At 36.4% G+C, this 24,182-nt stretch overlaps 2 protein-coding genes across 3 annotated transcripts in view; one reads left to right on the forward strand and one right to left on the reverse strand.

Moving 5' to 3' along the window:
• Positions 1-5,596: 5,596 nt before the first annotated feature.
• Positions 5,597-20,351, forward strand: OSGEPL1 (O-sialoglycoprotein endopeptidase like 1). Of its 2 annotated transcripts, none has more exons than XM_016214986.2 (7): positions 5,597-5,832; positions 11,219-11,606; positions 12,395-12,599; positions 12,676-12,824; positions 13,845-13,975; positions 14,087-14,158; positions 15,568-20,350. In XM_016214986.2, exons 1-7 carry the CDS (start codon positions 5,612-5,614, stop codon positions 15,644-15,646), a joined length of 1,245 nt encoding a protein of 414 aa, XP_016070472.1. In that variant the 5' UTR covers positions 5,597-5,611; the 3' UTR covers positions 15,647-20,350. The 2 variants fall into 2 exon arrangements, with proteins under 2 accessions (XP_016070472.1, XP_087675838.1); XM_087819712.1 differs by lacking the exon at positions 5,597-5,832 and adding an exon at positions 7,167-7,627 and having other exon boundaries at positions 15,568-20,351.
• The window catches only part of ANKAR (ankyrin and armadillo repeat containing), a 36,348-nt gene continuing 30,921 nt past the window's right edge, over positions 18,756-24,182 (reverse strand). The window contains exons 21-23 of the mRNA XM_087819983.1: positions 22,490-22,686; positions 20,237-20,283; positions 18,756-19,003 (exon numbers count right to left, since the gene is read on the reverse strand). Coding sequence (XP_087676109.1) covers positions 18,756-19,003; positions 20,237-20,283; positions 22,490-22,686 — 492 coding nt within the window. The remainder of the gene's footprint in view (positions 19,004-20,236; positions 20,284-22,489; positions 22,687-24,182) is intronic.

Below are 24,182 nucleotides of genomic sequence, written 5' to 3' on the forward strand. Positions count from 1 at the left end.
AGGGCTAATGTTGAGAATAAATTGTAAGGGAATAGGAAGCAGGAAGAATAGTTGGGAAACTACTGCAGGCAGAAAGTGGCTGAGACTAGGGAAATGGCCAATGAAGTGGTGAGAAGTAGTTGAATTTCGGCTGTACTTTGCAAGTACAGCTCACACGACACTGATGTATTGAATGCAGGATGGAAGGAGGAAACTAAAATAACTCCTAGTTTTTTGGCTTTCACACCTGAGTAACTGTGTTAAATATGGAAACTGTTCCCAATTTCATAAGTTGGTATAGTTTAATGTAAAAAAAACAACAAAACTTTTAAAAGCAATCTTTAATGGCTATTATTTGGAACAAAATCATTGGAACAAAATCATTGTTCCAAATAATAGTTATGCTATAATTCCTCCTAATTTCAAGTAAAGAGATATAATGGCAATTTCTAAATAGGCATGAGTTCAGAAATGCCACTAATTTTAGCATTCATTGGTGAATCATTCCTGCAGCAATTATTAATGTGAAGTTCTAGTAGTGGCTTTCTGTGTGTTGTTTTTTTTTTGTTTTTCTTACTCCTTGTACATTTATTTATTGAAATTCTTCTGTAAGGAAGATTTTTTCATTTTATGGAGCCATGGATATTTTATTCTTTGGTTTATAATCCATTATTACCATGATTAATTTGTTGCTCAAATTGTCCTCCAGCTTTGGCCATTGGGAGCCAAAGTTCCCAATATAACTTTGCAATTTGGCTTCTATGTCCTTTTGACCTGCCTGTTCTTTTTTTTTTTTTTTTTTTAAACATAGAACTATATTTTTAGGGTTATGGCACTATTATTTATTGAACTATAGAGATCCTAAGGGGCATAACAATATCTCCTTTACTAATATCTGTGTGAATTAGCTTTATAGAGCTGTATGACGCTAAGAATTGGAAAAGACCATAGAGGCTATGGAATTTAACTCCCTACCTTGCCTTGAACTTTCATTAGCCATCATGCTGCCATTCAGTTCTGTGTTAGTGCTAATAAAGGACTTACAACTTTAAAGTCTGTATTTTTGTAATGGAATTTATAATTTGTTTACACTGAGCTATAATCTAATCCTTATTCTGTATATAACTATATATTCTATATAACTCAGCTATTAAACTTTTAAACTTACCAGTAGTACTGAATAAACATTAGCAGAGCCTTTCCCATTTTTCAGATGATATGGTTTCACATTTCTCCCACCATCCTGGTAATTCTGCCCTAAGTTCATATTATATAGTACTAGAGCTAACTATAAGAAGTGGTAAGGTGATGCCTCTATAACAGTACCACTTGCCTTGTTTTGAATACTTTTTAAAAAATGCAGCCTACTATCATCTTAGCTATTTCGAAAGCCACGTGTCACTGATTCACTTTATAGTCACTAAAACCTCAAGTCTTCAGCATGTAGTGCTGTTAAATGATGGTTTTCCTTTCGTGGTCAGAGTCATAGAAGCAGAGACAGTGGTGGTTGCCAGGGACTGGAGGGGGGTGGGGTAGGGGGATTAGTGTTCAATGGATGCAGAATTAGGGAAGATGAAAAACTTTTGGAGATGGATAGTAGTGAGGGTTGCACAGCAATATGAATGTACTTAATACCATCGAACTGTACACCTAAAAATGTTTAAAATCATCTTAGGGTAAATTTGTAAAATAAGCATAATGGCTCAGCAAACAAAAGAAAAAGCAAAATATCTTCCAAAAAGCAAAATATGAAAGCTTCATATCAAAAGATAGTTATTAACAAAGAAACTTAGGAGAGAGGCAAATGACTATTTTTAGCACAATCCAACCTATGAAGAAGGTAAGAGAAGTAGGTGACTCAAGTGGGAAGGAGTGCATCAAGCTCAAAATATTAGCCATTAAAAAGCACTGAACTAATTTCTGTTGCTTCCATTCCATATTTACCAAACAATCATCTGATTGTAGTTGGGATCTGACTTTCATTGTAATTTGGTCAACACAGAGAAGGCAAGGACCAGCCAGCTCAACTACCCTAGCTCCTTCATTGTTGTATTTCTCATAAATTAATACATTAGAATAATGGTTTTTACATAGTTTATTAGAAAATTGAATGTGTGACTAAGTACCCCATAGTCCGGTCACTTCTGATAAACCAGTTTCAAGCCTAGATAAGAATCAGATATTGAAGCCCAGCAATCACACCAACGTCTTGCTAGACTATGGATACATCTGTGGCAAGCTACACCACCCAAGCAACTTTCTCAATGGACACTTTCCATAATGCTGTATTGCAGTTGCCTGTTACTAAACTCGATTTCTTGAAGATAAGGAATGGATATTTTATCTCTACAATGAATAAGGTTCTAGCCCGAAGGGAAGAGCCCAATAAATACGTGATAAAGTCCAATTTAGTAAGACATAATTAGGGAATGAGTATTGTAAGGATTCTTCTGTATATATTTTTCCTCTGAAGTTTACAAATGTAAAGTTAGACAATAGCAGAGACAAAATGAGCATATTTAGATTTATTTGGAACTCTCAATTCAAGTGGAAGTTTCAGTGGTTAGGTCATATTTTAGTGAGAATGCCCATGAGTGGCACTCAGACCATATGATTTGATCTGATGAAAGCCTAGACAGGCCCCAGAGAGTGCCCATGCCTTTCCCCCAGTTCTCTACTGCAATAAAGAACATGGAAGATGAATACCTTCACTTGACAAATATGCGGGATGGGTATAAGTGCCATTTCTATTAACATGCACTCAATCAAAGGAAGAATAAAATGCCTTATTGTGACCTAAAGTTCTGTTTTACATCATGCAACATTCAGACTCAACACCAGCCAAGAGTGCCTAGATAAGGGATCTACCAATGATACCAGCACACACAATAAGGATAACTTGACAGCACAGGAGAGCATTGGGACACACCTGCTGAACATAATTCAAATTGCAAGAAAATGCCAGATGTAAAAAGTTTTATGTTATGCTAGATTCCAGTGCATAACAGAAAACCACCTCTGACCTATCATAGCCAATCGGACAGGATTACTAATTTTTTTAACCTTTAGGTCTTAATTTTTCTTTTTTTCCCTTTTGGGTCAACAATGCAGCCTAGGAAAAATGTTATTTTCTGGCAGTTAAGAAAACAGACTCCAGAGCTAGATGCCTGATTTCTAATCCTAGCTGTGCACTTCCTAATTGTATGACCTGCAAATCACTGAATTCTAGTAACCAGTTACCTCATGTATAAAATGAAGACAGTAACTACCTCATGAGATTGTTGGGAGGGTTAAATTAATCTGCAACAGTGCCAGGCACATAGTAGGTGCCACTTTGTTGTTATTGTCACACAAAAGTGAAAACTTGAAAACATAAGTTTCACTTAAAAATATTTCCACAACATTCTGGTAATTATTGATTTACATATCTACCTACCACTAGGCTATAACTGTGACTTCCCAACGGTGACTTATTCATCTTTTTTTTAACCAAGAACTTTACATTGCAAGGCATAGGTATATGCGCCAGCTCTGCCAACCTTAGTAAAAACCTTTTTTGCTTAACGCCTAGCAGGGAAGAAGAAAGTCTCTTAGGATAAATCTATTCAAACATTACGGTATTAAGGTCGCATACCAAAAAAAAAAAGTGGAGGTGCAAGAATATAAGGACATACTATGCTGAAGTTTTTTACATAATGTATTGTGAAAAATGGACATTAAGTGTTTGAAGGTAAGTGAATATCACAATCCCCTTTTATTTTTACCACAAAAACGAACCAGCCCGGCACCTTTTCAAGTGAAGAACTGGGAGTAAGAGTATAGACTGTCCGGCGGGAAACGCTTCCGTCCTCTGGGAACCGTGCAGGTCCTTGAAGGCGCCGCTAGTTTCCACTGTCTCTTAAAATACCAGGTATCTCAGGCCACGCCTTTAGGCTTGGTGATAGCTCCTCGGAAAATGGAGTGACGAACAACCTACCAAATCCTTTTCTCACAGTGGCGTCCGAATTCCAGCCAGAACACACAATTTTTCCCCTTTAATATAGCATAATATAGAACTTCATGGTGTGTAGTGAGACAACTCTGTGTTTCGGCCCTGTGCCCTTCCAGAGAAGCCTTATTATCTACGCACCTGGGGGTAAATGCGTGAGCGCGCGCACACCGTCTCGGACAACGACACATTTTACGCATATACTGACTCTGAGTTCAGAGTGACGCCCCCTAGGGCACTAGCCGCCCGTCCCGACGCCGGGACGCTGGCGCCGCACTGATGACCTCACTTCCGGGCGCCACGGTCGGGCCGCCCAGCACCTGAGAAGGGGCAGTCCGCCCGTCAATACGAGGGAAAGGAGACGGGTACCAACTACTGTCGTTCACCAGGAAGGTGGGTGAATTGCTCGCTCCTCCCCCCTGTCGCTTTTGCGCCCCTGGAAAAGCGGCTCCAGACCGACTACCTCGCCTTTTTACAGCAGAGCGCTAGCCAGGTCACCTCGCTTCCAGCAAAAGGCGCTGGCCAAGTCCCCTGGGTCCACTTGGGAGCCTGCTTGACCCAAAAGAGAAGTACTTCGCACAAGCCGCCTTGCCTAGATGTAGTGATTGCAAATCGAATTTCTCAGAGCGTGTCTGCGGTGCACTCCCCGCAGCTGTTCTCTGTGAATAAACAGGTCGATCGTATCCAATCCCTGGATGCCCTCCGCCCCGTGGAACAATAAAAGTGCCGGTATTTATTCGCTCTTATCTGCGTGCTGTCCGTTAGTGTGGGAGGGAAAGGGCCTGCTTAGACACCCGGAAAGTTTTAGAACAGGTGATTTGGGAGCGTGAAACTAGACGCTTGGCAGCGTGGGAATCCCAGGGGGTTTTAGTGATGGACTGCTGTTATTTTGGGAAAAATAGGATTTGGGGAGACCCCTATTATGATAAACCTGTGGCAAAAATGTAGATTTAATAAGAAAAATTGAAATTAATGGATAAAATAGGTAAGAGGTTGCAGTCTCTGGTCGAGATGTGGTTCATTTAAGATGAGCTTTATGAGAACACTTGTTTCTAAACTAGATGACTAAATCTTATTTTTTGTGTGTTTTGTGTGCACTCTGTTTTCCAACCAAATGATTAAATTTTATTTTAAAAGATGTTTCCAGGAAGTAAAATGTATTTATTTTTACTGTTCCATTTTGCCTTTATCGTTTTATTTTTTTAAAACCACATTTTGTCTTAATTTTAGTTGTCAAAAAAATAAATAGCACTTTCCAGAGGACTATTCCATGCAACTATTGTACTGTAGTATTAGCTGTTTTATAAAGAATAATGAGTGGTTTGGTAAGAACAGCATGAAAGTAATAGTAATACAAAAAAATTATGTCCAACTTTACTGTTTTTCTCCTTAAAGAGCATTGTTTTCATTCATACTGTTTATAGTATATAAATTATGTAATTATGTAACAAGTTACTATAGCCTTTAAACATTTTTTGCTGACTTTTACAAAACTTTCCTATAACTTTATAAAGCTGTATACTAAAAGATAAGGCAAGCTTTCAGAATTTTGCTTAACTGAACGGGCTAGTGGCTAATGCCAATTCCAAATAATACCTAGTTTGTTTCTTTAATTCTTTTCTAGGAATTATCTATAGAGTAAGGATGCTAATATTGAATAAGACAGCAGGAGTTTTTTCTAAACCATCAAAGAGGAGATTTTATGAATATTTAAGAAGTTTTAATTTTCATCCTGGAAAAGTATTTCTTCATAAACTAGTATTGGGAATTGAAACCAGTTGTGATGATACAGCGGCTGCTGTGGTGGATGAAACTGGAAATGTTTTGGGAGAAGCAATACATTCCCAAACTGAAGTTCATTTAAAGTAAGTTGCCTTTATCTTGGTAGTTTTCACTTTTTTGCAAAAAGTAAAATGAAATAATTTTTTTGTATTATATATAGAAGTTAAATTTTAGAAGCTAATTTTTTTCTTGTACAAAAGCTTTTAATTGCTGTTATTAGAAAACCTCAAACCTCTCAACCTGGCTTTTAAGGCTCTCCACAATAAGGTTCAAACCTTAGCTCATCCTGTTGCCAAAAAGAAACTAAGCTCATTCCCAACTCCAGTATTTATCCATGATTTCCCCTCAGTAATGTCCTTTCCTCTTTTGTTCACCTGTATGCTTCTTGTTCTCAACTGAAGTCCTAGGAAAGCCTGACTTGACCTCTAACCTGTGTTAATCACCGAAAAGAAAAAATCCTATTCACATTTATATACATAACTCGTGTTGGTACTATAATAATAATAACAAATTATTGTATTAAAGCACCAAATGGTGTAAGGTTTATAAACTCAGATGTTTCCAAAGGACCACCAGCCAGGTTACATTAAATTAGTGGGCTGGATATAAAGTGGAAAATATCTGGAGAAAGTCACTACTCAGCTCTAGCCAATTATTGCCATGCAGGAATATAGACCCTATGTTATTTGATCATCAGAATCTCCAAGAGAAAATGAAAATCAGAATGTTACTGTAATAGCTCCAGATTTTTGAAAATAGTAGCTAATTCAAAATATGTTGAAGTACTGTACAGATCAAAAATGCCTTGAAGACATTGACAATATCTGCATAGTGAAGAAGAGACTGGTATCTTGAGATCACAGGCCTGTATTTGAACCATGAGTTAGACATTTGGTATTGGTGTTGAGCAGGTTCTTTATCTTCTCTGATTGTTTTCACACCCAGAAAGTGGGAAGAATTCCAATTCCTGCCTTATAGGATTGTGGAAAGTGTAACAGAAATAACATAGAATATTGTAATTAGAAATAATATATGTGAAGAGGCAGGATAGGCTTCTCATGGTTATATAATATGTGAAAGGGACTGGTAGGTTTTGAGAAGGGACAGTGAAGTACTAGAAAGTCCTTGCCTTCAAGAAGCTTAACCTAATCTCTAAGACATGATATACAGCTGACCCTTGGACAACAGGAGTTTGAACTGCACAGGTCCACTTATGCGTAGATTTTTATTTCAATAATTATATTGGAAAAATTTTTTGGAGATTTGTGACAATTTGGAAAAAACTTTCAAATGAATAGTGTAGCCTAGAAATATTGAAAAAATAAGGAAAAGGTATGCCATGAATGTGTAAAATATATGTAGATATTAGTCTATTTTATCATTTGTATACTATAAAATATACAGAAATCTATTATAAAAAGGTAAAATTTATCAAAACTTATGCATATACTTGCAGACATACATGGTGCCATTTGCAATGGAGAGAAATACAAACAAACATAAAGATGAAGTATTAAATCATAACTGTAGTACATACTGTACTGTACTGTAATAGTTTTGTAGCCATCTCCTGTTGCTATTGAAGTGAGCTCAAGTGTTGCAAGTATCTGCTTAAAACGCTGTGTGACTCCAGTAACCTCTACATAAGGAGTTCATCTCTCCAGTAAATTGTATATCACAAAAAAGTGATCTCTTGCAGCTCTTGCATAGCTTCCGTCATGTTTTGTGCAGTACCATAAACCTTGAATAACACCATGGGACCCATATGAAGTGCCACTAGTGATGCTGGAAGTGCTCCCAAGAAGCAGAGAAAAGTCATGACATTATAGAAAAAGTTGGATTGCTTGATATATATCTAGATATGCCTGCCATTTCAAGGTAAATGAATCCAGTGTAAGGACCATTATAAAAAAAAGGAAATTCCTGAAGCCATTGCTATAGCTACACCAACAGGTGTAAAAATCTTGCACTTCTTATGAAATACCTTTTTATCTCATACTGAAAATGTAGCTTTTATGTGGGTATAGGATAGCTATAAGAAAGGCATAACTATAGACTCTAATATGATTTGAGAAAAAGCAAAGTCATTATATTACAAATTAAAGCAAAAGGAAGATGAAGAGTCTAAAGCTAGAGAATTTAATGCTAGCAATGGATGATTTGATAATTTTAGAAAGAGTTTGGCTTAAAAAATGTCAAGATAACAGGTAAAGCAGCTTCTATTGACCAAGAGTCAGCAGATGAGTTCCCAGATGTTAAGAAAATGATTGAGGAGAAGGGATATCTGCCTGAACACATTTTTAATGCAGACTAAAGTACCCTATTCTGGGGGGGAAAGGCCACAAAGGACATTCATTAGTAAGGCAGAGAAGGAAGCACCAAGATTTAAGGTGGGAAAGAATAGACTTTACTCTCTTGTGCAAATGAGTGGGTTTATGATCAGGACTTACCTCATCTATAACGCTGCTAACCCCTGAGCCATGAAGAGAAAAGGTAAACACCAGCTGCCAATCTTTTGGTTGTATGACAACAAGAAGGCCTGGACAGTGAGAACCCTTTTTTCTGGATTGGTTCCATCCATGCTTTGTCCCTGAAGTCAGGAAGTATATTGCCAGTAAAGAACTGTCTTTAACTTTCTTTTGGTATTGGACAATGTCCCTGGCCACCCAGAAACCTATGAGTTTAATGCTGAAGGCGTCAAAATGATCTGTTGGTCTGTTTGCCTTCAAACACGTCTCTAATTCAGCCTCTAGAACAGGGGTTCATTAGGACCTTTAACTCTCATTACACACTGTACTCTATGGGAAGGATTGTCAATGGTATGGAAGAGAACCTGGATAGAGAGAACTTTATGAAAGTCGGGAAGGATTACACCATTGCAAATGCCATAGTTCCTTATAGAAAAGGCTGTGAAAGCCATAAAGCCCAAAACAATAACTTCCTGCTGGAGAAAACTGTGTCCAGATGTGCATGAACTCGTAGGATTTATGACAGCCAATCAAGGAATTCATGAAGGAGTGTGGATATGGCAAAAAAAAAAAAAAAAAAGGTGAGGGGAGAGGGTTTCAAAAATAAAATCTTGGAGAAAGTAAAGAGCTAACAGATACCACACCAGAGGAATTAGCAGACGAAAACTTGATGGAGATGAGTGCTTCCAAGTCAGTGCCAGCTAATGAGGAAGATGTAGAAGAAGCAGTGCCAGGAAACCAACTGACATTAACCTATCTGGCAGAAGGGTTCCAGTGAATCAAGACTGCTTTCAACTTACGACCTGGACTCTTCCATGATATGTGCACTGAAACGAAAGCAAAGTGGAAGAAGGATTGGTACATCTAAAAATGTATAGAAGCATTTTTAAAGAAATGAAAAAGGAAAAAGTCAGACAGAAGTGATGTTGTATTTCCGTAGTTACATCAAGTGCGCCTGCCTCTCTTACTTCCCCTTCCACCTTCTCCGCCTCCTCTGCCTCTGCCACCTCTGAGACAGCAAGACCAGCCCACCTTCCTCCTCCTCCCCCTCTGCCTACTCAGTGTGAAGACAGTGAGGATGACCCTCAAGATGATCCACTTCCACTTAACGAATAGTAAATAATCATGCCATAGAGTTAATAAACTTACCTGTTGTGTGTAAGTGCTAGTGCCTTCATGTGAAAATCCAATAACCGTACTTCAAGAATGTATGAGACTTATTTGTGTCATCACCATCATCATCTAGCACATCATGTGCAAGCCTTGTATTGAAGTGGGTAGCCTATCCTTACTTAGACATAAGGTGACTGATATTTAATATAAACTTAATAATGTGTTAATTTTCTTACTGTTTTATAACTTAGCTTTCAAAGAATTACATTACTGTACAGTATGCCCCTCTCTTAGAATTGGAGAAACTGCATATCAGCCAATTATCACAAGCAAGTGCTTTTTAAATGTAAAAATGTCTCCAATTTTGTATTATGAATATGGCTATAATACTGTATGCCATAAAAATTTTATAACCATTCATTATTATATAGGCTAGGCTACTGTGAAACAATCATATCAATTAACACCAGATGATCATAAAGCAATCATCTTGCTGCTGCTTTGTTATCAATGCATGAATCATTATGCCTGTAAATAAATGTGAATTTTTTTCACATTATCTTTTCATTTTTGATGTTTAGTGTTAGTAATACTTATAAATCTACATTTTGTATTATATAAGACAATATTGATAAAGGTACTGATAGACTCTTCATCTTGTAAACAGACAATATAAACTTATGGTATCAACAAATACAGTATAGTACTGTAAATGCAATTTCTCTTCCTTATGATTTTCTTTTCTCTGGCTTACTTTATTATAAGAATACAGCATATAATACATGTACAAAATATGTGCTAATTAACTGTTTATGTCGTCAGTAAGGCTGCCAGTTAATAGTAGACTATTAGAAGTAAAGTTTTGGGGAAGTCGAAGTTATGTGTAGATTTTCAACTGCATAGGGGTTGACACCCCTGAACCCTGCATTGTTCAAGAGTCAACTGTATTAAATAAATATTCATTGCATGCTCCTATTGAGGATTTTCATTTTTGTGTATAAAACTAGCAGATCTTGAAAATCAAATATTTGAAGGTTTTGTTGTTGTTTTTTGAGATTTGAGGTGCATGTTGCAGATCCTATATTCTATTGCTCTGCTTCTCTGTCACATGCTGGCAAATTTTTTGCTGGCAACTTTACCTCCTAATTCTTTGCATTTGATGTTTGGAATGATCATCCACTACCTGTCCTACATGGACCAAAAATCAAAATTACCAACTCTGAGCACAAACTTATTTCAGGATTGCAAGCTGTCGACTGTCCTGCTGTGACTTCAAGTGCAGTGTTTAAAAATATACTCCTTTCCTTCACAAAATTGTCTTCATGTTTCTGTTAGTACTTCTTTTCTCAGTCATTCCAGCAAAATATCTGATTCACCTTTGATGCCTTGGCCTCCCTTCCCCTTATAACGAATTAGTCATTACAGTTTTCCAGGCTCTCTGTCCCTTGTTCATTCCCACAATCACCCAGTTTATGATGTAATTACCTTTCTCTTTTGCAATAACTTTAAAAATCTTTAAAAATTTACCTATCTGCAGAGAGATTAACTTTTCTAAAATTCGATTTTATCCTGTCCTTTCCTTGTTCAAGATTTTTTCCTTTGAATGGGTCTCCAGATGATTTTTGGTGATTTCCTTCATCAACAAACAAATCCATAGGAGTTTGTTGTGCACAATTTTGAACAGAGACATTATACCCTTAGTCACTACATACTGAATTCTTGTAGTGTGCTGCATGGTAAGACACATTCGGAAATACTTGACTTACTAACATTTTTAGCTATGTAATGATTAACTTAAAAACATGCCTTCAGCTATAATATAGAATTTTTCTTCCTCTTTATTTACAATCTTAAAATTATAAAAAACTTTTTTTAAAATTTCTTTCAGAACAGGTGGGATTATTCCTCCAGTAGCTCAACAACTTCACAGAGAAAATATTCAACGAATAGTACAAGAAGCTCTCTTTGTCAGTAAAGTCTGTCCAAGTGAACTCTCAGCAGTTGCAACTACCGTAAAACCAGGACTTGCTTTAAGCTTGGGAGTGGGCTTATCATTTAGCTTACAGCTGGTTGACCAGTTAAAAAAGCCATTTATTCCCATTCATCATATGGAAGCTCATGCACTTACTATTAGGTTGACAAATAAAGTAGAATTTCCTTTTTTAGTTCTTTTGATTTCTGGAGGCCACTGTCTATTGGCATTAGTTAGAGGAGTTTCAGATTTTCTGCTTCTTGGAAAGTCTTTGGACATAGCACCGGGTGACATGCTTGACAAGGTAATTAAGAATTAATTTCTACATTATTTTTTGTTAAGGTGTCAGTTTCAGTTAAATAGTAATAGCTTCACTAGTGCCATTCATCTAAATATTTCTGAATAACATCATATTAGACTGAAAAAATACATGTGCAGTAAGACAAAAAGAAAAAGTGGTGCCTAGTTTACAAAAGATTCTTACATTCCAAATAAAATGGTAAGAGGTTTACATCACATAAAGGCACAAATAGTCTGCAAATGCAGCTACGTTTTAATCAAATAGGATAATATATGTGAAAGTACTTTGTGAAATGTAAAGTACTGTAAAAATGTGAAATATCAGGCTACATAAAGATGATATAAGGATATTAAAGGTGCACAAAGGTCTATGGTTAAATATCACAATTGCCAACACTACCACCAAGCAGATTTCTTCTTCATTTTAGAATCCTTCAAAGTCTAATGTTATATATAGAAATCCTGCTGCCAACAGCTGAAATGATTGGAAGAAATAGGGCAGGTTCTTATTTTTTTAAGTTCATTATTGAGTATTTATTGTTAACTTCAAGTCTATTTTCCATCCCCTGTAGAAGAGCAAAAGAGGATAGGGAGGCAGTGATTAGCTGCTATTGATCACATTGTCAGAAGGAGCAAGAGAGTCTGTCTTTACTGACCACCAACTATCATCCATATTTATAAAAGTATAGCATGTGTTATTTATCCAGGTTTTTGTGTGTTTTTTATTTCCTTTGCATCTTGGTTTCAAAATGTGCAATTTTATAAAAACTTTTGGTTTTTTTTTTTTGATAGGTAGCAAGAAGACTTTCTCTAATAAAACATCCAGAGTGCTCCACCATGAGTGGTGGGAAGGCTATAGAACATCTGGCTAAACAAGGAAATAAACTGAATTTTGATTTAAAACCTCCCATGCAACGGGCTAAAAATTGTGACTTTTCTTTTTCTGGACTTCAACACATTATTGATAGGATAATAATGCAAAAGGAAAAAGAGGAAGGTATATTTCTAATTAATAAAGTTGGACAAATAAGTAATCCTGGATTGTGCCTAAAAATACGTGCTCGTTTCTGCAGGTGTTGAGAAGGGGCAAATTCTGTCTTCAGCCGCCGACATTGCTGCTGCAGTGCAGCACACGACAGCGTGCCACATTGCGAAAAGAACACATCGTGCTGTTCTGTTTTGCAAGCAAAGAGGCCTTTTATCTCAGAGCAATGCAGTACTGGTAAGTTGTCTCATCTCATCTTGGAATAGTAGTAACACTTGACTGTATGCTTTCCTTCCAAGAGCTTAATTGACCCTGTGCATAGGATGGAAAGGTCTTTATGCCATATGCTAGCCGTAACAGTATGAAATATGCAGAATAAGACTAACACTTGTTTCTTGTACAGGTATGGCAGCTTTATGGGACATATGTACAGCCTGTATGGCAAGAAAGTCCAATGCTGCATCTTCTCGTTGAATTTAAAAGAGGGTTTACAACATGGGTGGGGAACATCCGGCCTGTGGGCCGTATATGGCTTGTGAAATCATTTGGTCTGGCCCTGCCAAGGCAACTGTAGGCGGGACTCAAAATCCAATAAATCTAGGAGCTTTTTTCATAGCTAATTTTTAAGTTGATAATTTTGTATGGTCTGTGAATGATGTTATAAATATCCAAATGGCCCTTGGCAGAAAAAAGGTTCCCCGCCCCTGGTTTTAATAAGAAATGAAATGCAGTGACTGGTGTCATTATTTTTAGAAAAATAGGCTAACTTCCTTAGAATTTATGTTCCTTTGATGAAATCCATTTAATGTGTTTAAAGCCTTGATAAACTTCTTGTTTAACTGTATCTTAAACTTCATTCTTTTGAAAATTATAAAGTGAGACAATATTTAAATGATGGTATATTCACAAACCGGAGTATCAAAGATAATAGTTTTTTAAGAATTTTGTAGTAAAAAGAAAAAAATGCTTATAAGTAAAAACTTCAGAGTCTAAAGTATTGTACTATGATTGTAATTAGAAAAAACTTAGAAGACAATATATAAAAATGATAGAAGTGATTATATGCTGATATTGAAATTCTGGGTGATTTTTTTCCTCCAAATTTTTATTGTACAAATACACCATTTGCCCATTATCCATCTATCAAAATGCAGTATTTTTATTGTATAATGCTGCTCTTTTCCCCAAGTTTAGCTAACAGCTCGGCTCATATCCATATGTGGTATTCATTAATTTTGGTTTTCTCGATGCGTTCAGGTTGTGTCTGGAGGAGTTGCAAGTAACTTCTATATCCGAAAAGCTCTGGAAATTGTAGCAAATGCAACACAGTGCACTTTGTTATGTCCTCCCCCCAGACTGTGCACTGACAACGGCGTTATGATTGCATGGTATGTGTGCTTCGCTCATAATTATGTAAATATTAATTGCCATTTCATTATGCTAAATTTTCTTCCTTTAAATCTTGGGCTAATTACTTTATTTTAATGATTCTTATTTAGGAATGGTATTGAAAGACTTCGTGCTGGCTTGGGCATTTTATACGACACAGAAGGCATCCGCTATGAACCAAAGTATGTAGTACTATTCATATCTTTATGCAGGTTGCATTATAAAAGTCAAAGTCTCAATTTTGCATTTATATATGAGGTTTTCATTGACATTCTGGTTACATTAATTTCTTTCATGAACCTAGGAAGTAGATACCTTATAAGAAATATTTTTGCTACAATTTCAAATTATAAAAAATTTAACAAATCATAGGTTAGAAACAGGTGGTAGGCAAGGGTGATGAATTCCTTCGTTTAGAAACAGAATGGAAACCATGCCCATGGCCTGACTTTTGCAATGTCAAGACCATCTCAGAAAGAGCTAGTATGCTAGGAAACTTAAGGAAAATGTGCAAAAAGCATTCAGGTGGAGACTGGGCTGTGAATATGCTCTTCTACATGCAGCTGAGAAATGGCCAAATGATGGCTGTTTTCTGCACGCCTTATTTTATCTCCCAAATCAAAGTTCCAAAGAATAGCACAGTTTTTCTCTTTGTTATGAAGTTCTGGTCTAAGTTAATTCTGGAATAGCAAAAATAGTAAAGGATATTATGTTTCATAGTCTAACATAATTCTCTCTCCACTTCATTTTATCTGGTGATTTAAAACTTTTCTGCATTGTAGTCCTTACTGCAGCTTACATGAACCAAAGACTCTTATGGCTGATTATAAATGAACAGAGTTTAATTAGTAGTGGTCGATGGCCCGGCCTTTGGTAGAATATATCATCTGATCCAGTAGTGCCTTCTTTTGACAGCGTGGAGGCAGGAAACGATGGCTTTTTCCAGGTTGGGCAACATAGTGAGAAAGCAGAAATCAGAAGCCAAAATTATTAACTAAGGAAGAACAAAGAAAGAGGGTAGGATCTAAGACCTCTCCTGCCAGTAGCGACAAAGGAAGATAGAAAAGGAACAAGCTAGATTTTGAAACCTCAGAGAAGAATCAATAGAAACCTGAAGAATCTCTAGAGTAGGAATGGGTGCAGGTTTCACGGTAGCCATATGGTAAACTGTTTTCACCTTCTTAGCTTTGTAGAGAATTATAAGACTTTTTTTTGTTATTTTTCTACTTCATTTTAAGTTTGTATTTATTTACAGTATTTGAGAGATGTAGAATTGTTTCTTTCAAAACATCTCAATCCCCAAAGTCATCGAGTTATATATATTAAATATGTATAGCTTTTTACATGTCAAATACACCTCAAAATGGTTTTAAAAAGTCTCCAAATTTACATTTCTTATTAATAGAACTGGCCTTTCTTCATCCTTTAGTCTGATTTGAGGTCCTATTGTATTTGTATGTATTCAAGAACTATCACCATATATAAATTAGATATGTATGTAGTTAGAAATCTAAGCATACAGTCTGCAGAACTAGTGACAGATCTGGAAGCACATATTTGAAATAATGTGATTTGTTTAATTATGATGCAGATGTCCTCTAGGAGTGGATATATCAAAAGAAGTTGGAGAAGCTGCCATAAAAGTACCACGATTAAAAATGAAGATTTGATTTTTGCTTTTCAAAAACCCCTAACGGTAGTATTTCAATACTCAGTTTTGATTTTTTGTATATCAGCTGTAGGAGATACATAATATTGTTCATCTAGACTGTCCTTTGTTATTCCTTTTCTTATGTTTGATATTTAACCTGATCTTCTGAGAGACTGTAATAATATATTATTGTATTATAAGAGAATAGAAATTTTTTAATCAAAAACCAAAGTAAAACATCTTGAGGGGGATCTACTGATACTGGCAGGTAGAAAAACAAACCTTCAGGAAGGAATAAAGTGAATCAGCTAAATTCTGGCTCCATGTTATACAGGCCTAGAAACTAGGAGGTAAGGATAAAAATCAATGAGGAAAAGATTTCTTATTTTAATCCTGCCTTAAAGTGACTTCACTTTGGAGAAATTCCATAAGTAATTCTTTTCTTTAGAATTGTGATCATGGAGTATTGCTTATTGATCATCCATTTTATCCTGGAAATAGAAAATATAACTTATATGAAGGAACATGTAGAAACAGCCAGTATTTATAAAGCTTTGCATTGTTTCATGTTGAGGTATAGGTATGATGGAATCGCTTTACAGATATTCAAAAGAAACAGTTTGTGAATTTACATTTTACATTTAGATTTGTATTCTGTATTAATGTGGATCTGAATTCAAAGAGAAGAAGTATGATCATTTCCTGTGGCTATTACAGTCGGAGTGCATATAAACTATGGAAGAAAGCTGACCAAAATTTCTTCCCACCATCACAAATATTATAAAATAGGGATATCTATAATCTAAGTAGTTAAAATTTCAAAGTATAAATATTGTTCCAGGTGCTACAAGCACACATGTCGAAATTGGGTTCATGACATAAGTAAGGGAAACTATAGATGAAGAAAATGAGGAAATTCTGGAAGCACTGCATATCTTTAGGCCTTTCAGTACTTAGCCGTAAGGAAGAAAGGAAGGGGAAGAAGACAGAGAGAGAGATGGGAAGGAGAAGAAAGAGAAGCACCGAGCTCTGTATTGGCAAGCATACATGCCAAAGTTAGCTTATAATCAGGTAAGAGGCGAGCAATTTGCTGCAACGTCTGTATCTTGAGGCCTTTCTCATCTTAGACATATTTTTAAAAAATAAAAATAATTTTTACAGCTGGGAGGGGGCTGTAATTTAGGAGAAATACTTTAATATTAGGAGTAGGAGTAGGATGGTCTGGCTAGACCAAGGTACTCAGGTAATGTCTATGTTATTGAATGCAATGAAACCCTAATTCTCATACCTGAAAATACTCTTTTTTCTTATTTTAATTTTTGTTTAAAATATCACAGATGTCCCTTTTCTCCCCAATGACCCATTCCACCCCGTCCCATCCCCCTCCCCAGTCCCTCTCCCCATCATTGTCTGTGTCCTTGGGTTGTGCATATATGCATAAAAATCTTTGGTTACTCTCTCTCTCTCTCCATCCACCCACCCTCCTCCATCCCTCTGACATTCGTCAGTCTCATCTATGCTTCCATGTCATTGAATCTATTCTGTTCATCAGTTTATTAAGTTCTTTAGATTCCACAAATAAGCAAGATCATGTGATGTTTGTCTTTCTCTGCCTGGCTTATTTCACTTAGCATAATTTTCTCCAGGTCCATCCATACTGTCCCAAAGGGTACGAGATTCTTCTTCTTTACAGCTGCGTAGTATTCCATGGTGTAAATGTCCCACAGCTTTTTTATCCACTCATCTACTGATGGGCACTTGGGCTGTTTCCAGATCTTAGCTATTGTAAACTGTGCTGCTGTGAACATAGGGGTATTCTTTCTGATGAGTGCTTCAGGATTCTTAGGATATATTCCTAGAAGTGGGATCACTGGGTCAAAAGGCAGCTCCATTTTTAATTTTTTGAGGAACCTCCATACTGTTTTCTGAAAATACTCTTAAAATATAGTCTGTAGCCCACCTGAAGCTAGTTGCAAAGCTAAAGTTTGTTATCTAAAGGCTTTTTTTTTAAGTCTACAGAGGCTTAATATTTCCACTGATATGCATTCTATCCTTAATGGTAGTGAATACATGACATAGTTTCTTATCATTTGAATTATTTATCCCTTTTAGTGTAAAATATCCCATTCCCCTCCCACCACGATTCCTATATTTTAGTCCATCCACCAGAAAGTTGTGACTCAAAGCAATATAGTATAGAATTAAATTTGAAGATTAAAGAGTGTCTTATTGTGCAGTGGTTGAGAGCACAGGCTTTGGACTCTGGCACATAGAAAAGTCTAAGTACATGTAGCTGCTGTCATCACCATCATTACTGTTGTGTTAAGGCATGTTGGGGAAAATAACTGCTAATTAACATATGTTCAGTGTAGCTCAGGTAGACCATATGAAGACACTGAGCAAAGCGGACAGAGAAAAAGGGGGGCTTTAAAGGGCACAGTGAAGCCCAGCTTGTTTTTGTATCAAATATATCTGCTGCTGTGAAATAGGAGGAGCAGACATACATCACAACTTCCACCTACTGGAAACAGTACTCTCTGGGCAAAGACGCCATGTGATTCTAAGCCACAAAGAGTATCGCCCTTTCTAGCTGCAAACCAGAGGTACTCAATAAGTATGGAGAGTGGTAAATGCTGGTTGCCACATTTTTAGCCATACTTTTGTACCTGATGGTCACGAGGTCAGATTTTTTTAAATAAAATGCTTTAAAGGTATACACTTCAGGTTTTAGAAGCTCATGCATTTGTAGTATTTATCATTAAATATCTTAAGGTATTAGAGTGAATGTTAACATGTGGGCTACTTTGAATCAGGCCTCTTTAGTCCAGCATACCAGTTAAAAAATATAACACTTGACACATATGCTAATTATGCCACTTGTGTCGGTTGCTGTACTTTAATATTTTTAAGTGCAGGCATTCTGTTTCAGAAAATTCTACTTATTTTTTGAGACCATAACTCTGGCCTGTTTAATTCAAAAAGACATACTAAGGGAAATCTGTTAAGTATCAATATCAAGAACTCCCATTAAAAAAGATTACTCAATTATGTTATATATATTTTACCACAATTAAAAATAAAAAGTTTAAAAGAGTGCTCAGGAATCCTTTCATACTAAAATGCTTTTATTAGCTTTCTGTAGGTTCCAAATTAGCTTTTTGTACATGTTTTCCAAGTTCACTCAATAACACTATTCTTGGCCTTGATACTTTTATGATATCTGATGAAGTTGCAGATGAAAAGGAAAAAACATTATGAGAAACAGTGGCCTTTTTTGCTGTTTGGAAGAGTCCCATGAAGTTAGTTACAGGAGGCAATAAAGTCAAAGAATCTCTTGGTTGAATTTTAGGTTTTAATTTTCTTCGGTGCTTTTTCCCTAAAAATTAGAAAGCCACAATTAAATGTCTCTTTCTTAACCCTAAAACCTCTAGGTATAGTCTCAATTGCCATTAGTTCTGTGTACTTCTATTTTCTTTACATCACTAAAACATACTAAGAGAATAGATCAGTAGCTTCCAGACTGTTAGATGTTAGAGTGCAAAAATCTTTGGGGACCAAATACATATGGTAGCCAACTTTGGGGCACTCATAAAAGAATAAATACCAACTATTATAAACATTTGTGAAAGAAAGGCTATTTTAACACCAAAACAAGTGTAAAATAAAAAAAGCATTATCTCAAAATGACAGGCTTTCCATTGAATGAAATTAACTTTATCAGAAACTTACTACATTGTTCTTATTTTTTCTTGTTACCACAAACCTGTGAAAACTTCAGACCATTACTGAAATCAATATTATAGTGAAGAAAGAATGAGACTGACTAAAGAAGCTGTACAAAAAACAGATGTTCTTTTACCCACGATGTTCAGAAATATAGCATCCCATACATACATATCTAGCTTCCCTCAAATACTCCCTGAATAAGTGAAGGTTTTTTCTTCTCCTTTTGCTCTCTCTCCCTATTCTCTCCCTTTCCATTTGTGACTGGAGCAAACTGACTTCTGAATGGTTCTATTCTTGCTTTTAACTATAGGACAATATACCACGTAAGAGTGAACTTGGTCCTACACTAAGCACACATGAACAAGCACTAAGCATATATGTGAAATCAATAATTTATTTTTTTTATCACATGTCTAATAGGCATTGATGGGTAACATTATAAGAACTGGACTTTGATCTCATAGGCCTAGGCCGCTCAGCCATCATCCACCAACTCTGTAAGACTGTGCGGAGTACAAGAGGGAAGAGTGGTCTGTGCCTTAAGAAGTCATTAGACAGTTTGTACATGGAACAGAACAATAGCAAGGTCATAACTTAAGTCCTGTTGTTTCAGTAGTGACTTATGACTGTGCATGGCTTGTGATAAAAAGCAATATAAGAGAGGAATTTATGTCAATTAACGTTAGGAGGGAAGGCCTTAAAAGAAATGTTTAACATTGGCTTGTAAATGGAAAGATACTTTAGATATACAGAATTACAAAAGCAAAAGTTTATAGGCAAACTTTTCAGTAGCCTCTACATTTTGAATTTTTATAAATGAAACACAAAATTATAAAGTGTTAGGGCTAGAAGGTACCTCCAAGATAAAAGAAAAATCAGTTACCTTTTTTAAAGACAGGAATTATGGATGGTCCTCCATTTTTCTCCAGACTAAAAGGAAAACATTTTTGTCAAAAATTTGTACACCTACGTACCATGTTCAATGCCTAATGATCTCATTTATACTTGTTACCTACAGGTATTTTATATTCATGTACTCATTTATTCACTTATCACTGAAAACATTTGAAACATTAAATCTGCAAGAAGTAATCAAGGAAACTTCATGGAAGAAAAAACACTTCATCTGGGGTTTGAAGAAAATAGGCCTTCAAATGGATGAGGTGGGGAAGAGTATCCCAGACAGAGGACATAGGCTATGGAAGATTCCAGTTCTATAAACCAGCATGACATGCTCAGAGGGCAGTAAGTCTGGTGCAGTTGGAATTAAAGGTGTCTGGAGACATTATAGGACATAAGGTTGGAGAATAAAAATCAGGTCATTTTATGTATTAAGAATGAGAAAATTTAAACTATTTTTAAAGTAATGGTGTACCAATGAAGTCTTTCAAGTCAAGGAGTAACAAGGTGTACCTAAGTTAATGTGTGTGGGGGGGTGGCTTTAAAAGAAGTATTATTTTAATCATCATCCTGTACGTATAACATATAAATACGGTATTGCAAAAAAAAACCCTGGTAATGAAATGTAAGCCTTGATTAACGTTAATATATTAAAGGTAGCTATCACAAATGTATTCCTGGTTAATTTGATAAGGAACATTTGCTGTTTTCAACCTTAATGAGGCAATTTCATGGCTGTAGGGAAATATAGCTTGTGTTAGTCTCATATTATTTTCATGGAGGGTCAGTTAACACCAGTAAAAGATGTCTCTCTACATACTTCAAAATTTACGCATCCAATATCCCATTCTTTGTGCTGGATGTGGGAACAGAGAAGTGGTATATACTTAAAAAAATGCTATTATGATCCCAACCACAATCAACTTTCTGTTTCCAGTAGTAGTATCAAGGAATGTTTTGTGGAAGGATATGTGTATTCATCCCAAAGGTTCCAAACTTGTTTTGGTAATCTTCTAATGCATTTCCCATGGTTTCATTTAAACCAAACTCCTCAGGATTGTTACGAAAATTAAAGGGAATCATCCATGTGAATATTCTAAGGAGAGTGCATAGCACTATTTGTTATGAGAATAATTGTTATTTACTCACCAGTTTCACCTCACTGGGTAACCATTCTTATAAGTTTTATAATCCTGAAAGTTGAGTCTTTACAAGTATAGGGGGTGCCATTCACTCACAGTCATGGTAGATTTATATAGTTACTACAACAGTTTTCCAGCAGATGGCAGTAAAGCACCCTGAGGAAGGGGTACTTTTTTCTAATTCCCAAAAGTTGCCTTACGGGCTAGCTGTGGGAGTGACTGTTAAATAATACTTCCATTATTTATCCTAAATTATTTTCAACCAGTAAATATTACTTTTTAACAATGTCAATTATAGAAATTGCAATTCAGATTTCCCTGGCTTTTTACGTAAAATTAGGTAATAATTTTTAGGTTTTCAGATAATTCAAATTAAAGTGACTCTGATGTACTTATTTTTCTCTATACTTAAAATTGATTTCTAGAACCATGATATTGGATCCTATTCTATTATTGTAAAGTTAATAACACATCTTGAGTAGATCTGTTTCCTATATTTAAATAGTGCTATTTGTAGAAAAGACTTATAATTCAGCTATAGTTACAGAAGGAAATAATGCCCAGTATAAGGAGATTCTCCTTTCTTTTTCAGAAACTTAAGTTCATGATGAAACTTCAACACTGTTGCAAAATCCTCTGAATAAATGCCTGGCAAACTTTGGCATAATTCCGACAGCCAGGTCTAATTTAATTAGCTTTGGATCAAGTCCCAAAGTCCCATTTGATGCCAAGGTCATGGTGGTGTTCCTGGTTGGCTCAGAACTCTGAAACATACCCTAGGTTACCAAAAAAATGGCTTCCTGGATCAGATGTGGAGGCTACCAGGCTCCCAAAAACTTTTCTGAAATGTGAATAATCCTGGCCAGACAGGATCCCCAAGATCTGGTTGTATTCTTGTCTGCACTCACTTCTGTTGCTAACTTGGAATGAAAACAGGCTTTGGCAGTGGACGTTTAGAATGAAGTTTATCCTTTGGTATGAAGGGCATATATTCATATCAAGAATAGTTCCCCTTGTTTGATCTTCCTTAAACTTCTTTAAGAGTTCCTCTATTGATAACTTCACTACTGCAACTTCAAATATAGGCACAATACCTTAAGGAAGGAAGTCCCACTTTTTGTTGCATTTGAAATTCCTTTAAAAATGCTGGGTTAATACTTGCATCTTTGCTGATATTATTTGTTATACGAAGGAACTGATTAGGCTTATTCCTGCATTCCTTTAATATAATGCGGAAAGCATTTGCATTGTAAGTTAAGTAGCCAAGAGCACAGGAGCAAGCTGTGCGCACCTACATGAAGAAGAAACAGTTCTTTCTTAACCATTAAGCTTTGTTCTTAAAATATCTAACCCAGAACTCTCGTGGATATTTCATAGGGAAGTCCCTGGAGCTAATGTATATACCAAATACATCTGTCAACCAGTGGCAATCACAGCCATGTTTTTAGAGAGAGATGTTAGCTGCTGTTGATTTCTAGTTGTTCTCAGTCCCGCTGCATTTTGAAACACCAGGATTTTTGTTGTTGTTGTTGTTCTTTTGTCTTAAGCCCATTAGCTAAATCAGACTCTTGAGTAGAATCTGAGCATTTATATTGTTTTTAAAGTGCCACAGAAGATTCTAATGTGCAGCCAGGGTAAGAACCAGTAGTTCTAAGTTTGGGCTGAGACAGTGGATCTCAGTCTTGATTGCGCATTGCAATCACCTGGGTAGCTATGAAAATTACTTGTGCCTGGGGTCCACCCCCAAAAACTCTGATTTTATTACTTTGGGGTGCAGCCTAGGCATCACGATTTTTTTAAAAAACTGCTCAGGTGATTGTAATAGGAAACCAGGCAAGAGCCTATAGCATAAAAGTAGGTTAAAAATAATACACTCAGGAAAGCAACTAAATTTTCCATTGACAAAAACAAAGAAACAAGAACAAACATCAGGCCACAGGACTCCAGGGAAAGTCCTTTCTTTCCTTGAAATAATTAAGTTGTTCATATGATTAATTCAAATATACTCCTGGGTCGTTCTTAGGAAAATCTTGTAGTGGTGGCATAAGAAATGTCATAGAATAAACATAAACCAGGCCCATGCAGGGTACAGAAGCTTGACATATTCGTGGTTTTTTTTAGTATATCTTTATTGATTTCATAGAGAGGAAGGGAGAAGGAGAGAGAGAGATAGAAACATCAATGATGAGAGAGTCATTGATTGGCTGCCTCCTGCACACCCCCGATTGGGGACCAAGCCTGCAACCCGGGCAGGCGCCCTGATCCGGAATCAAACCCCGATCGCCTGGCTCCTGGGTTGATGCTTAACCGCTGAGCCACGCCCAGCCAGGCAACATATTGGTCTTTACATTGGCATCTGACTGCTGTATGTGCCCATGTATCTTCCATGCCTTAAAGAGTGGTTCTCAGCATATGGTCCTTGGAACAGTAGCTTCAGTTTCTGGGAACTTGTTAGAAATGCACATTCTACTACCAGATGTAATAATAGATTGGAAACTCTTGGAATGGAGCCTAGCAATCTATGATGTAACAGGTTTTTCTGGGTGATTCCAGTGTACCCTAAAGTTGGAGAAGCACTGCCTTAGACCTTGGGGGGAAAGCATAGTGGAACACTCAGAGGCAAACACTGCTGGCAGCCTGGCTGCCTTCACACAGCTTCATCTCTAACCCTGCTCGGCAGATAGGAATGCTGTCCAGTGGATTCCACTTTCATTCATTCCAAAGAATCATAGAAAGGACAGTGAGATCACAAAATTTTATGAGATATTTTATAAATATTTTAATTAT

The sequence above is a fragment of the Miniopterus natalensis genome, chromosome 8 (genome assembly GCF_054644295.1).
Source record: "Miniopterus natalensis isolate mMinNat1 chromosome 8, mMinNat1.hap1, whole genome shotgun sequence".
Classification (NCBI taxonomy): Eukaryota; Metazoa; Chordata; class Mammalia; order Chiroptera; family Miniopteridae; genus Miniopterus; species Miniopterus natalensis.

What these genes read in the sequence shown, in the direction of transcription:
- OSGEPL1 (XM_016214986.2), top strand. Translation starts at nt 5,612, where the DNA reads ATGCTAATATTGAATAAGACAGCAGGAGTTTTTTCTAAACCATCAAAG. An exon ending in CAAACTGAAGTTCATTTAAA is followed by an intron (nt 5,833 to 11,218) that starts GTAAGTTGCCTT and finishes AATTTCTTTCAG; the next exon opens with AACAGGTGGGATTATTCCTC. An exon ending in AACGGCGTTATGATTGCATG is followed by an intron (nt 13,976 to 14,086) that starts GTATGTGTGCTT and finishes ATTCTTATTTAG; the next exon opens with GAATGGTATTGAAAGACTTC.